The sequence below is a fragment of the Oncorhynchus mykiss genome, chromosome 13, assembly GCF_057628025.1.
Source record: "Oncorhynchus mykiss isolate SJ-2025 chromosome 13, ASM5762802v1, whole genome shotgun sequence".
Taxonomy (NCBI): domain Eukaryota; kingdom Metazoa; phylum Chordata; class Actinopteri; order Salmoniformes; family Salmonidae; genus Oncorhynchus; species Oncorhynchus mykiss.
This window is the reverse complement of record NC_143034.1, coordinates 41516796-41532934: the sequence shown is the minus strand read 5'-3', so window position 1 is coordinate 41532934 and position 16139 is coordinate 41516796. Positions and strand designations below refer to the sequence as shown.

At 44.7% G+C, this 16139-nt stretch overlaps 1 protein-coding gene across 7 annotated transcripts in view; it reads right to left on the bottom strand.

The window, feature by feature from the left end:
- The window catches only part of LOC110486139 (KAT8 regulatory NSL complex subunit 1), a 79798-nt gene that overhangs the window by 31130 nt on the left and 32529 nt on the right, over nucleotides 1–16139 (bottom strand). For all 7 annotated transcript variants that reach the window (XM_036940773.2, XM_036940775.2, XM_036940774.2 and 4 more), the window contains one exon: nucleotides 11096–12467. In XM_036940773.2, coding sequence (XP_036796668.2) covers nucleotides 11096–12372 — 1277 coding nt within the window. In that variant the 5' untranslated portion in view covers nucleotides 12373–12467. The remainder of the gene's footprint in view (nucleotides 1–11095; nucleotides 12468–16139) is intronic.

The window sequence follows — 16139 nt, the reverse complement described above, 5'->3', positions numbered from 1 at the left end:
ATGTTGCTACAGCGTCACACGTTAGCCAGTTCATCCAAACCAGACACTAAACACGCCTAACCTTTCATACACACAAAAGAGAATATGAGCTGTGGTATTTGAGTTACAATAGAGCCAAGACCAGCTACGCTGTTATCTTGTTCCTGATACTGTGACAGATGTTTTACATGTGTGACCTGCTCCCCTCTAGCCGACCCCTCCTCTTGAGCACACACGCCATCTAAGGGTTCTTCAATTCCTTCTCCAGCAGCAGCGGAACTCATTTCACAGTGACATGACCAGGTTTTATAACCACTAACCAGTTCCCCTGCAGCCCCCAGCATCTCTGACCTAGGAGCTTATCTTAAAAGGGAGGTAGGGTAGTAATCACATGTTAATATAAGTAGGTGGGGGTGGGGAAACCATCCACAGTCCACACTTCCCTTTAAATTGTCCAGCAGAGGGAAATTTGGCCAATCAAATGGCTTAGAGGTCATTTATATGCAGAATGCAGACTCAGGCAAGGTGTTCACCTGCAGCCACAATGAATAAAGCGCTCAACCATGAAGGAACACACACGTTCGTTTATTTAGAAAAAAAGCACTGTCCACGAGAAACGCAATCCAGGTTATAACCTCTGAAGGGGAAAGAAACAGGTCAGGTTCGGATTACTTATTTCTAACACATGCAGGTGTGGATGAGACACTGGCACACACACACACACGCACGTAAGCACGCAGGCACAGGGTGATGGGAAGTTCTGCTGATCTTTTCTGCTGATCTTTTCGACTTGTTCAGTCAAAATAACTAATCTTTCGACTCATTTAGTTCATTTGAGTAAGTAATACCCAGAGCACGCGGGACCCCCTACTGGTGAACGATGAACAGAAAACTCACAAACCTCTTGGTCACAATAAGGGGATTGTTCGAGCTGTAATATGAAACAGACTTGTAAAAGCGTATGCTTAAACAATTAACATTTGTTGATTGCTAGGCATAAAAATAAGAGCATTTCTTGGTACATTTGAAACACGGTCTAATTATGGCCACAACCAGACGAGTTTGTGAACAACTGTTGGCGGATGCATTGCCTGACTGCCGTGAGGGTGATAGGCACAATATCGTCCGCGAACTGCAGCACCTCAGAGGTTGTTGAGCAGAGGTGGTGTATGTTTTCGTTCTACAAAGCTGTGTCCATCATAACATTCAATAATAATTGAATTCATTCTTGCGCCACACAATCAATTATCAGTTTTAAACATGTATTTGTTTGACTGTGCTGCCTGCAGCATTATCTATATTGCCTGTGCGCATATGGGTCTTTCAATAAACTAGGGTACCAGTGAGGATTTACTACGCTGGACAACTTGTTACAACTGTTGATAAGTTATTGGTAATAATCTGACAATGATTTATTTTTTTACAATTCGAAGTTGATTTAAAACCTGTTCAACCCATCCTCATGGTTGGCGTCTTGATGGATTTGTCCAGAATTGTGTGACATTAAACATAGCTTTTCTGTCCATCCATTTATGGCAGTGTAAGTTGTCGTTATATCATTTATTAAGCTGTTAAGACATGGAACTTGTCCAAAATAATTTATGCGATTGAAAAATCAAATGCTTCCAACCAAAAGAGGCACCTTAAAATAGACACTTAAAACCTAAATAGATACGGTCATTATCGAAGAGAAACGCTAATATATGTATGTGATATATATATATATATTTTTTACCTTTACCTAGGCAAATAAACAGAGAAACTATTGCGCTGAGATAGACCATAATGAGTGGGCTGGACATGCAGAGAGGTGAGTTTGGATTGATCTGCCATATAGCACGCATCTGTCTATTTGAGCTGGTCAGTATGTCTAGGTAATCATGTCAAACGTGTCCCCCCCCCCCCCTCAAATGTATCGCATAGTAAAACTGCATAAACCTAATGTCAAGTTAAAGTGTACTGTTAGCTGGCTGGCTCGCTAGCTAACATTATGTGTATGCTCTCCACTTTCTGGAGGACAGAGTTTTGAAATCAGTGGAATTCGAGAATGATAGCTAAGAAGATGGAGAAAACACCTGTCTGGATTACATCGTCAAAGGGCAACCATGCATGGCATCAGACAGGAGATGCGTCCAACCATGACGTATCCCGGTAAGATAGTCTAGCAAACTACATTTTTAGATATTAAACATTTCAATTTAGACAGAAACTGGTGTATTTCAAGTGTGCTGTTAGCTAGCTATAGTTAGCTGGCTGGGTCGCTAGCTAAGGTTATTTGTATGATCTTATTCTTCGTATCTCAGACACATTTACTTGACTAGTCATAGCCATAGAACCTGGTTAGTTTGCTACCTGCAGATTCATGCATGGTAATAACATCATGAGTTGTGATTATGGTCCATTGTTTAGCTAGCTAGCTACATGTCTTCTACATAACTTCTTATGGCTGCAGGGGCAGTATTGAGTAGCTTGGATGAAAGGTGCCCAGAGTAAACGGCCTGCTCCTCAGTCTCAGTTGCAAATATATGCACATTATTATTTTTTCTCCCAGAAAGGTAGAAATGTCATGTTTTAGGTCATTAAAATGTACAGCGACTGTTGTTTCTCCTAATTGAACTTTTTTTCCACGGATTCTCTGTTTGGGAGAACAAGAGGTTTTACCAACATAGCACAGCCCACATGGACATTTAATAATATAGATAACATGGGTGGTGGCGCACATAATGTCATTAATTTGGAACTGTTTTCCAGTATGTGGGTGGCAGAAATATTCACACACACACACATCATATTGTTACACTGTGCACATCCTCTGCATTTATAGCTACCATTTGGAAGAGGGCGTAAAAGAGCCTGGCTGATTTTCTTTTGTGGCTGGACCAATTATTTTTGGCATGAACCAATGTATCGCGTAAATAAAACATGCCAGTGTTTCTTGACCGCATCTCCCACTTTTTGTGAGTTCAAAGAATATGTAGTTATGAACATTAGTGTCCTTTAGCAGGTCTATTTTTTAGAAGTTCATCTCGTGTTTTCCCCAATGCCAAATTAAGAGCTTCATCCACACATTGTGGAGAATAGCCTATTGGGGAGGAAGGGGGGGTTTCACACCTAGCTCGGCAATTTGACAATTCTTTAGTAAAGGTTGAATTGTCTATTGTTCAGCTAATAGCGCATCCTGCTACGCTTGTGAAAAACTAATAATAATACTTTTTCCCCTTTCCACTTGTTAAAGATTCCAATTGATAGTGTTTTAGCCACAATCGGCCCCAACCCCAATTAATACCTTTGGGCACAGTCGATAGCGTGCTGGACTTCGGGCTAGAAAGTTGAGGGTACAAAACCTGGAGGCCAGGTCATTTGATGCAGCACTCCATCACTCTCCTTGGTCAAATAGCCCTTACTCAGCCTGAAGGTGTGTTTGGGTCATTGTCCCACTAAGCACAAACCAGATGGGATGGCGTATCGCGGAAGAATGCTGTGGTAGCCATGCTGGTTCAGTGTGCCTTGAATTCTAAATAAATCACAGACCATGTCACCAGTAAAGCACCCCACACCATCACACCTCCATTATTCACGGTGGGAACCACACATGCGGAGATCATCTGTTCACCTTCTCTGCGTCTCACAAAGACACAGCGGTTGGAAACAAAAATCTCCAATTTGGACTCAGACCAAAAGGACAGACTTCCACCCGTCTAATGTTCATTGCTCGTGTTTCTTGGCCCAAGCAAGTCTCTTCTTTTTATTGGTGTCCTTTAGATGTGGTTTCTTTGCAGAAATTTGACCATGAAGGCCTGATTCACGTAGTTTCCTCTGAAAAGTTGATGTTGAGATGTGTCTGTTACATGAACTCTGAAGCATTTATTTGGGCTGCAATTTCTGAGGCTGGTAACTCTAATGAACGTATCCTCTGCAGCAGAGGTAACTCTGGGTCTTCCTTTCCTGTAGCGGTCCTTACGAGAGCAAGTTTCATCATAGCGCTTGATGGTTTTTGCGACTGCACTTGAATAACCGTTCAAAGTTCTTGAAATGTTCCAGATTGACTGACCTTCATGTCTTAAAGTAATGATGGACTGTTCTTTGTCTTTGCTTATTTGAGCTGTTCTTGCCATAATATGAACTTGGTATTTTACCAATATCTTCTACCATCCATACCATGTCACAACAACTGATTGGCTCAAACGCATTGAGGAATGAAATTCCACCAATTAACTTTTAACAAGGCACAGCTGTTAATTGAAATGCAATCCAGGTGACTACCTCATGAAGCTGGTCGAGCGAATGCCAAGAGTGTGCAAAACTGTCATCAAGGCAAAGGGTGGCTACTTTGAAGAATCTCAAATATATTTTGATTTTGTGTCCAAACTTTTGACTGGTACTGTATGAGAATGCAAAGGAAATATTTCTTTTTTTTGGACACACGCAACTCAATATTAGGAAGGTGTTCCTAATGTTTGGTACACTCTGTGTATTTAACCCCATATTTTTTGGGGCACAAAACTACCTCCATACGTTCATTCGTTTGTATGGGTTACCTTCAGACGAGGCCTCGGACACTTGTGGGGGCCGTAGAACAAAACGGAGAACACCATCGTGTTTGTGAGTCACCCCCTTTCCATTGTCATTCATTTGTAGCTCAAACCATTCAGACGCCACACACACGTGTTTGTGAGAAGACTGATTTTCGGGATGTCTTGTGGTCTGAAACGATGCTTGTAGCTCTGCCACCTTCTCACAGAAGGTTTCAAAAGAGAGCACCAAATATAGGCCTACTCTGTCTTCTGCACAAACAACTCAATCTGACCAACAACAAAAAAAAGATATACAACAAGAGGCTTCTCTTCATGTACGACTGATGTCATATCATATAACATTATATAAACTGAGACTCACCATTTCATAAGACAGTCTAAACCTAGTAGCCTACCATGCCCTGAAACCACACATGAACATGACCGTCTGTACCCCATCCATCTTTCAGGGGTATTCTTCCTAGGCTTTAAGTTATGCTGGTTTTCTAAGAGTGCCTCAATCATCTTTGGACGGGAGGCTCGGAGCCAGTTCGGTTCCCTTGACTCCATTGGTGAAAAGCAAACACAGCGGTGAGAGAGACAGATGGTGAAAGAGAGAGTGAGAGAGGGTGAGGGAGAGAGAACGGCTATGCTTCAAATCATTGCAGTCACATCGCCACAGGCAGAGACATGTGTGGTGGTTAACTAGTATTTGTATGGTATTTTCCTACTACCGCAGAGTGTGAATGACTCTGGACAGCACTACTGCATACACAGTGTCATCGTGACTGCAAACACACAGTACGGAGGACTTGACCCCATACCAATTTGAACATTAATAGATTCATGCATTTTTAAAAAGGGACTACTGCCAGGTAATATTAAAAAGCCTGGTTACCATCTACCATCCTGATGTGTGCCAAATCCCAAGGGCACATCCCAGGAGTATTCATGAGGCCAACATTATAACAGACTCCCAAAGTGCACACTGGGAAACCCTTGTTTCAAATGTAACAGAGAACAAAGAGATCCGAGGCCAACCTCCCCGGAGAGCAACAAAAATTACTTAATGCCATTGTCTGCCTATGCATTGCTTGCTCTTTGAAGTTTGAGGCTGGTATCTGTATAGCACTTTCTGACAACCGCAGATGTGAAAAGGGCTCTACACATACATGTGATTGCATTTGAGTAAGAATGAGTCTTACAACTACTTTATAATTTCACTCTGTAGCTATTTCTTCCCATTGTCATTGTTTTGTGCAGCCATGCTGTGGGTGTGTTACATAGCAGGTTCCATTTTCAATGAATCATAGGAAACATTAACGAGCCAAGAACAAGACATTTCAATGCCACTTCAGGCATGTCTTGTACCCGTGAAAGGACGAGGCCCACAGGCTTATTTAAACTAAACTATTTTTCTGGTGGTTGCCCTAGCGAACTATTCAGTCAATGTGCTTGGAATGGTTTTAGTAGAGCCCAATATAAATTCCCAAACCAGTTATATTGATCTATCTGGTAACAATGGAAGGCACTAGCATATTGTTCCCTGGCCCTGGGTTAGGCCTAAACTTGGTCAGATGCATTGGCACAGCCTTGCAGTAACATCAGTTGAACCATTCAGCTGGGTTGGGTCCATCAGGCACTAAATGTAAGAAGTGAAAGAGGAAGGGACTACCTGGACTTGTCCAATAAACGCTCATGTTCATTTTCTGTTGCAAAACATATTTTTTTCTAAATCAACACAACCCTGATGAGGAAAACACTACCATCCAACCCCCACGGCATTCATTGTGTGTGTGTGGGGGGGGGGGGGGTGAACCATATCCAACTTCTACAATAAGCTACATAAAGCCTTCCTGAGAAGGCAGGCGTGTTGTCGTTTCAATCCCAACCCATTAATCTAGTGGTGGTGGTGGGTGTCTGCTAATCCAGCATGCTCGTAATCTCCAGACTGATTAAACAGAGTCTAATGCACCATGTGCTACCCAACACTGCCTTCTTTTTATATCAAGATTTTTTTAGTTGGAAACCTTCTGGTTTGATAAGAATGATGAACAACAAGAATGATCTATAATGAAAAAAATGTGGCAAACAGAAGTATTACTGTTGTGGCAAAAAAAAAACTATTTTGTAGTGTACCCTTGCTTTGGGGCGAGATAACATGGTCATTACGGACATTACAGATAGACCTGTAGTGTGTGAGAGGAACAGATGAGGGCCATTTGAGACGCCACATTACAGTTGAGCACTGAGCAGCTAGAGTCAGTCCGGGTGGGCTTTTTTCCATTCACTGCCCAGGGGTGCAGCTGAACAACAGGACCCAGGATATGGCGACATGTGGTGCAGACTGCAGAGAGGACACGTTGTATGGAAACATCTAGAAAAGGGCTAACGGAGCCTGGCGTCAGGCTGAGAGACTGATGAACAGATATACCAAGGTGAACGTATCAACACAAGCCAGGGAAAGAAGAGACAAAAGGACGGCAGAAATAAGAGAGAACAGATGGGACGGACAAAAAAGACGAGAAGCACCCACGCAAAGAAATCCAAACCAACCCGCTTGCTTCGAGGATCCTGCGAGCTAACTGGCTCGACTGGAAAGCCAACGGATAGGTCAGCAAGCACGGAGGAGCAAGGACGTAGTGGATCCATTTGTAAATGAGCAACTCGGGTCCTTAAATCACACGAAGGACTCCTGGCACAGCCCTGTGAAGCACACAGAATAATTGAAGGACAGGGCACATAAGACCAAGCCTGTTGTTCCATAGTTTGGCTAAAAAGAGCTTAGTTCCTCTCATGCTAACTAGCCTAATGTAGGCCTAGGCTACAGTTATGTGCCAAACGGCCATGTAATAAAGGAAGCTGAGCGAGCATGACAGGATAAACAAGCTGCTACAATTATGGTAATAAAACAAGACAGACTGGGAACCAATTAGGACTAAGCTCTCACACACCAGTAACAGAAGGAAGAGGTCGGTAAGTGCTTCAGGGCTTTACTTATTTAAAACCTTGACACACCCCAAAGTTATCTCTCCCAATTTCCTTGCCATTGTTTTGGTGCAGAAGAATATAAAATACAGTTTTGCACTTAAAGCAAATTGGGATGCCAAAAGTATTGGTACAAACGGATCTCACACTCAATTTGCATTAGGTCAACACTCACATGCCCCACCGTCACTCAATATATTTCACACCAAGTTTAACATCAGTTGGAGGAAGGATAAGGACCTATTTCTCCATATTGCATTTGAAGGGATTGAAGGAAGAAAGGTATTGCATCGAGACCATGTGAGAATGAGTTGCAACAGCGACACGACAGTACATTAATACATGAGGCTTTGTGGAGATTCTCCTTAAGATGAAGAGGAACCTGTGAGAGGTGAGCACAGACGAGGAAGAGAGCGAGAAAAAAAAAAACACTACAAAAAATATAAACATCCTGTTAGCAAAGGCAGTGGGTTTGCATAATGGATGCTTGGCTAGTCTCAGGCTTTGAGACAGACAGCTGCTACAAAAAAAATGGATCGGACAGTGAAATGCACCAGAATAGGCCTATCATTATCCTGAGTCAGTGCACTGCAGCACTAAAGCTGAAGGAGGAGAACATCAGAGCCCATTTCCACAAAGCGTCTTAGAGTAGGGAGTGCTGATCAAGGATCAGTTTTGGCTTGTAGATCATAATGAATAAGATTATATGGACAGATCCTAGATATGCACTGCTACTCAGACGCTTTGTGGATAAGGGCCCAGAGCCTACTGGGCCATGTTGATCGGACATGTTGATCGCACCTGCACAGGTGACCTGTCCTGCATTTCAAACATGCTCTCCAGGAGCAAGACAGGTTTGCCTGGGGGTGTTTTGACATGGGGAAGGTGTTCACGGGAGAAGAAAAGGTCACCAGAAAGCACATGATTCTCAAAGCAACATTATTTCACAAACACATTGAGCCCATGAATGAGTAGATATGAATCTAAAAACAACTCCTGTTAGGTAGAATTGAAAGCAATAGAAAATGAACACCGGCCACCTGCCAAACAGGGGTATATTTTGGCACTGGCGGGTAAGAATGTCTAACTCAACAGCCATGTTGGCACGTGGTAACACTTTGGACTCCATAGTGTGAGTGCTACATAAAAACAGTCAAGTATGGGCACAAGTGCGAGTTGTGATTTTTGCAAAATAAATGCTGCAGTAGCAGTTTACAAAGTATTTCTGTCGTTTGGTTTCATATCTGGTAACGCACAAAGAAATCTTAATCCTAACGTTATAGCTATCCCACCTCGTACAGCAACACTGCCTGTCTGGAGGGTTGTGAGCACTGAAATATTTGTTTATAGAAGCAATGGGCACAGGCATAAAAGTTGGTTTAATTTATTTAAGTCTACCACTTTGTCCTTGTGTTTCTTGGCTATTTACATAGTTTTGTTCACAAGCTCGGTTGCTTTTCAATGTTTGAGTTTGCTCCCACAGCTAACAAAAAGAGACATCATTGGCCTCTACTAGTGACATTGTCACAGGCACATGTGATGACTTGAGTGGCCCTGTTACCAAGTTACCCTTAAAAGGGGCAGCTAAACATTTGTTAAAATACTCCGGTCACAGAATATTAAATCGAGCAATATACCACATTACTTCTTACAAGTAATACATTACTTGTTTTAGAAACATTAAGCATGTTCATCTGTTTTTCTTTGTGTAATTATGGTAAAATTGATATTTTGGCTGGTAAAAAATCAGAGTGGTTTGGTAAACCGCTACACCCCTAATGTAATTATGTGTGGGTCTGGACAAACACCGCGTGCAGACAGACATACAAGACACATCACACAAATCAAACTCGTCCTCGGGGGGTTGCTCAGAGCTAAAATGACCTTATTGTGGCTGCATCAACACCACCATAGCGACATCAACTGGTCTGGAAAGAACAAGCTTTCCTTACACAAGACACAACAGACATCCAGACACACACACGACATGGTGGTACCATCAACGAGCTTGCCAACCTAAACTATGAAAAGCAGGAATAAGTCTGTCTGTCTGGTCAGTTTAAGTGTTTGCAAACATGTTATATCTGTTCATCATATCCACGTCCATAACATTCTATGAGTCATGTACAAGAAAAAAAAAAGGAAAAACAAAGTCCCCCTCCCTCTCTGCAAGAGTGCCCTGTCACTTCTTAAAGGTGCAGGCGCCCCTATTCTCTTCTTCCACACAAACAGCCAGACAAAGACTGTAAAAAACAGCAGCGGTGTCATCATGCTCCCTCGCTCTCTCACTATAATCTGCCTGGAAGTAAGCCTATTTGGTCTTACGTAATTCGCCATGTGACCGACCAACTGCCTTCATCGTGCCTGAATGTAGGTTATCCCTCATGCCGTCGGTCCGTCTTTAGCTTTAGTTCACAACATTCAAACAAGGCCTCTGTGACTCTGACCCAGTCAGGCTCACGTGGAGTCCCAAATGGCTCCTTATCCTCTACATGGTGCACTACTTTTGATCCTAGCCCTACGGGGCCAGGTCCAAAGTAGTGCACTATATAGATTGATGAGAATGCCCATGGGCCACGCACTACACTCAATAACCAGTGGGCCTTGTGGAGCTGGATTCAGAGGAAAGCTGCAGGGCTGACTATAAAAAGATCCAAACATAGTTGAATAACATGTGGGCACTGAGGATCATAAAGAAAAGGCCAATCCAACTGAATAGGAACATCTAGCATAACCAGCAAAAGCTAGCCAGCGCTTTTCAAAAAGTTAACATAGGACCAATACTGAATACTTGAGGGTGAAATGTCAATCTACTCCTACATCATTGCATCTGCATGTAAAAAAAAAGAGATTGAAACACCATCTATAGGTTAAAATCTACTCTTGCGTTGATCACATTAAGTTACTCATCCAATGGAGTCAACAAGGCAAAAGATCAGCAATATTGGACATAAGATAACAACCGCACTGGAATTAACCTAACCTGGGGCCATGCCAGCTTCTTCTGGATATCTCTGCCTTCACTTCTCTGAAAAAGGTGGTTTCTTTCTCTGGTAAATGCCTTAGATCCAGGCTTATCCCTGAAGACATAAAAAAAAGTGTGTTTGAAGCAGAGGACAGCACTGCACCGCAGCATCAGAACACAACAGGGGTTTCATTCACTTTCATTACCCATCACTTCCATCAGGGTGACCTTCCACACAAAGGAGGGTGCAAGCCACATCCTCATGAACACAGGACCGGGAAGATGTAGCGCACACACACGCGCTTGTATGTAACATGAATGGGCCTGGATTGGGCTTACTTTCAGCAGCAGAGAGTGGTAAACTGGAGATGAACCCTGAAACTGGCAGTGTGTTACTGCTAAAACAAGGCTACAGATCCCCAGTGGCTAACAAACCAAGCCTGGATGGAGTCCCTCCCTGTCACACACTCTAGCATCTTTGTATTTTCCACTACTTCAGTCGCTGACTCACTCTCTGCTTTCTCCCCATCCTAAATTCCAATTTAGGAAACATTCCCCCATTCCACTCTGTCTTTATCCAATTCATTTTCTGTTGAGCTGAAAAAAAAAACAACCTAATAAACATTTTGTCCAGGTATCAGGTACTTACAGAGAGATGTGTCGCTGCTCGATGTCCACCCTGGTGAGCTCGTCCTCCTCCACGTCAGTCTCTCCTCCGGAGCTGCTCTCCGTGGCGTCCGAGTCGAAGGCGCTCTCCGTGGACCTCAGGTTGGTGGTTCCGCTGAGGGACAGGCGCTCCAGCTCCGCTGGTACAGAGCCGTCCTTCAGGAATCGCCCAAGCCCCTCCCTCTCCTGCAGGGTGAGAGGGGCGTCCTGGCCTCCTCGTCTCCCGCCAGTTCGGAGGGCATCCAGTGGCCCCAGTGTGCTCTCCAGGAGCCCCCCCAGCTGCTGTTGGACGTGGTGCTCCACCTGCTTGGCCTGAACCACCTGGAGGCGCTTCCTCAGGCGCCGTAGACGCCCCTCAATCTCGCCCTGCCGGCTCTTGCTCTGCTGAGACCGCTCCTTAACGTCCATTCCAAGGCTGCCCATGCCCAGGGAGGTCTGTCGGTCCATTGGGGAAAGGGATGATGTGTCCGTGGCCAGCGATGGTGGCCGTTCTGAGGGTTTGCTGTCGGGGCAGTCCATTGGGGGGTTGGTGGAGGCTGCGGGGGGTGCTGGCTGTTCAGGGTGTCCGGCAGGGTTGTAGGACAGTCCTGTGGGCTGCTGGTGCTCCCCTCCCCCATTGAGAGGAGAGTTTCCTCTAGAGGCAGCTGTGTTGGGTTGGGGCACTGAGGAGTCCAGTCCATGTCCAGCAGGAGGCCTGTTATTACCTCCATTGACCGTTGTCATACTGTCCCGGTCCGGCCCGTTTTTGGCAAACTTCTTAGCCACGCCGTTGACCGGTGGCGGTGGGCTTGACAGGGCAGGGGGACCACCTCCTCTGCTGTTACTCATGATGCTCTTGAGCTGCTCCTCTGAGAGCTCCAGTGTCTTGTGTTTCCTGGGCAGGAAGCTGGGCAGAAGGCCGTGTTTCTGCAGCAGGACGCCTTTCAGCTTCAGTGACTCCTTGGTAGAGGGAACGGACGTCACGTCTGAGCACAGGTACGACGCCACCAGCGGCTGTAGTTTCCCAAGAGGTGTGGAAGAAGCCTCGTTGCTTCGTGTCAACTCCTCCTTCCCCTTACCTGTGATGGACCCCCCGTGGGGACTGCGCTCTTCAGAGGCCTTGCGCTTGACAGCGCCGTTGCTGGAGACGAGGATGTGACTGGTGCCGCCGTTGCTCTCCACGCCGCTCGGGGAGAGGTTGGAGGAGGGCGGAGCCAGTTTGAAGCGGATGCGGTGAGCTTCGGCCGGCGCGTCGGTTAGAGCGGGCGCCATCGCAGCCATGCAGCACAGGGGGGGAGGGGGGGCGGGCGAGGGGGCCTCTCCCGGTGCCGAGGCCAGCTGCACACCACCCACCTACTGCCTCGCCAGAGGACAGCCTAGGAGAGGGAGGAAGTCGGAGAGAGGGAGAAAGAGGGGTAGAGGGAGTTTGTGTCAGAGATGTACATGAACACAGCACAACATCCGTGTGCCATTTCAAACATTCAACCTTGACAAATCATCATTCACGGTCATCCAAACCAGTCTTACACCACACCAAGATTATTCTGTGTGATGCCTCAAATTTGCCTATAGTAGTCATAATGATCTGGCCCCAATACCACATTACTACTCTGCAAGAAAACTGGTTGCTGAAGCTTTGAATACATATGAACCCATCAGATATTACTGACATGTTTCTGGAGCATAGAGGAGCAGGTGCGTAGATGAAACCATAGCTGGAGGATAGAGAGTGAAGTGGGGGGGAGGGGGCATTTACCAGCAGAACTACATTGAGAGGAGCTATGCAGCTTAATTTATGTCTGCATGGGACACAAGAGGCAACAGCTGATCTCACCAAATGTAGGTCAGAGCCCTAGCTGGAGCGAAGGCCTACCGAAACGCATCCAGACAAGGGGGATTCCAGCAGCCAAGCAGTAGACTAACGGTGGGGGGGGGGGGGGCGCGTGATGGTAAAGTACCCTACCAGGGGTCACATCTGTATTTTTCAAAGTATTCTCGTGGAGCTCAGAGGGGGCTTTTAAGACCCCGCAGCCACGCTAAGCTCACCGTTTCAATGTGCAATTTGGTTAAATGTTTGGCAGGCTGCCTGGCTAATGTAATTCAAGAACAAGGGAGAGTAGACTGAGAAGGCAGGTAAATCCTAATGGTGGAAGGAAAAATATGTAGGTGGCTGGCTAGCTTCACAAGTGCAAATTCTTCTTACATAACTGCTCAATGGAAAAATCCAATATTGCTAAGAAATGTTCAGTCATGAATACAAACAGGCCAGGCTGACAAGACGCTACATGAAATCACTATTCATTTTCTGAGAAGTAAACTAAGAGGGAGCGAGAGAGAGCAGATTGGTGTGTTATTATGCTCTGAAAGGGTGCCGTGCTGTAAAACTGCAGATCCGAAGGGTGTGGTGATGGATGACACAGGTGTTGGGTTACATTGTGCAGCTGCATAATAGGATAGGCTACATGCTCCATCATTTCCTATTAGATTAGGGCTAGGCTTAAAAATCACAAAAAAAGGCAGTGTTGTGTTCAGCTTCATTACATTTGTCAACAAAGAATGCAATAACGTAAAGAAATGCAATAATGTAGAGAATCACGTAGGCTTGTCTTATGCAATCGAGTAGCCTACGTCTTCATTACAAGGCAAAAACAATGTCCCCATGTTTCATCTGCAAGCTAAATGCAAAGCATTTGCTGGGCTATCGACCCAGTACATCAAAAACCAGACATTCAAATTATTCCTACTTCCTAGATGTTAAATTCCTTTTTCCAATTTGACTCAAAACATATATGTTGCAATAGTGATCGTTTCTCAACGAGGGTGTTTTCTTAACAGTCACAAGTAAATGAGGAAATATTGACCTATCGATGTGTCGCTGAGCAGCTGCAATATTTTAAGCAACAGCACGAGCAAGCAGAAAGGCAAGAGGTTTCCCAAAAGAAACTGAAAATGCAAATGGCAAAAATAAGGCCAGCTGCTAAGAACTGACGAGGGGGGAGGGAAGTGTCATATTCATCCTAATCTTGTGATAATGTTTTACTCAAAATGCCTTGCATGTGACAGCCATGGATAGGCTGGGACAAGCTGGGACGAGGAGCTGCTGCAGTAGGGGGGTGGGGAGGTGTGAGGAAGCAAGTTGTTCCCCCTCTGGCCAACCACATCTTATTGACAGCAAAACACTGACAATCAATCGAAGCTGAATGACAGTCAGTGCAACCAATCAGACAGCTCTGCACGATTGGTAGGTGGGGAATGTTGAACAGCAATGCAGATCAGGGCATATCTCCTCACAAAATTGGGGGAAAATGTAAGGGAGAGAAAGAGTAAAAGTGGGGGACGGGAAGGCCCGAGTCATTTGAGTTTATCGAAAGCCATTTCTGGAAGCACTTTTCAGAAATGCTCTGTGGTGAGTTGTTTTCCTAAGGCTGTTCCCCCATGTTGCTGGTTGAGTGGGGAGACGGCTTAAGTAGTGAACAGATTCTAGAACATTCTGGAGGTGTATGTTTACCTGACATGCATGAGAGGTCAACTTAACCGTGCTAATCTGAACCCATCATCTGTGCTGCTGATACCATATGTTGAGGGTCAGGTGGGGATGGAAGGCCCCACTTTAACCTTTTTGGGATAGGGGGCAGCATTTTCACTTTTGGATGAATAGCGTGCCCAGAGTGAACGGCCGCCTACTCTGTCCCAGATGCTAATGCAGTGGGGCAAAAAGGTATTTAGTCAGCCACCAATTGCACAAGTTCTCCCACTTAAAAAGATGAGGCCTGTAATTTTCATCATAGGTACACCATGACAGACAAAATGAGGGAAAAAAATCCAGAAAATCACATTGTAAAATGTGTAATTAATTTATTTGCAACTTGCACAATTGGTGGCTGACTAAATACGTTTCCCCCCACTGTATATGCTTCTAAAACTGTTTGAATGATGTCTGTGAGTGTAACAGAACTCATATGGCAGGAGAAAACCTGAGAAAAATCCAACCAGAAAGTGGGAAATCTGAAGTTTGTAGTTTTTCAACTCAGCCCCCATTGAAGATATAGTGGGATATTAGTTATGTTTCACTTCCCAAGGCTTACACTAGATGTCAACAGTATTTAGAACCTGTTTTGAGGATTCTACTCTAAAGGAGGGGCTCATAAGGGCTCTTTGGTCTGGCAGAGTGCCACAGCCTCGGTCTGGCGCGCTCACGTGAAAGGTAGCTACGTTCCACTTCATTTGTACAGACAAAGGAATTGTCCGGTTGGAAGATTAATGACGTTTTATGTTAAAAACATCCTGAAGTTTGATTCCATACTTAGGTTGGCATGTTTGTACAGGCTGTAACGGAACTTTTGGTCCGACGTTCGGCGCGACCTGAATGCGCTTTTGGATTTGTTTACCAAACAAAGATATTTGGACATTACTGATGAACATTATCGAACAAATCAAAACATTTATGGTGGAACTGGGATTCCTGGGAGTGCATTCTGATGAAGATCATCAAAGGTAAGTGAATATTTAAAATTGTATTTCTGAGTAATGTTGACTGCCCAATATCTTTTTGGCTGCTTTGTTGTCAAAAGGCTGTACTCAGATTATTGCATGGTTTGCTTTCTCCATAAAGTTGTTTAAATAAATCTGACACAGCGGTTGCATTAACCTGTTAGATCTCTAGGGGCGCCATTTCATTTTTGGATAAAAAACGTTCCCGTTTTAAGCGCGATATTTTGTCACGAAAAGATGCTCGACTATGCATATTCTTGACAGTTTTTGAAAGAAAACACTCTGAAGTTTCAGAATCTGCAAAGATATTGTCTGTAAGTGCCCCAGAACTCATTCTACAGGCGAAACCAAGATGATGCATCAACCAGGAAATTAGCAGAATTTCTGAAGCTCTGTTTTCCATTGCCTCCTTATATGGCTGTGATTGCGCAAGGAATGAGCCTACACTTTCTGTCGTTCCCCCAAGGTCTTAGCAGCATTGTGACGTATTTGTAGGCATATCATTGGAAGATTGACCATAAGAGACTACATTTTCCAAGTGTCCGCCTGGTGTCCTG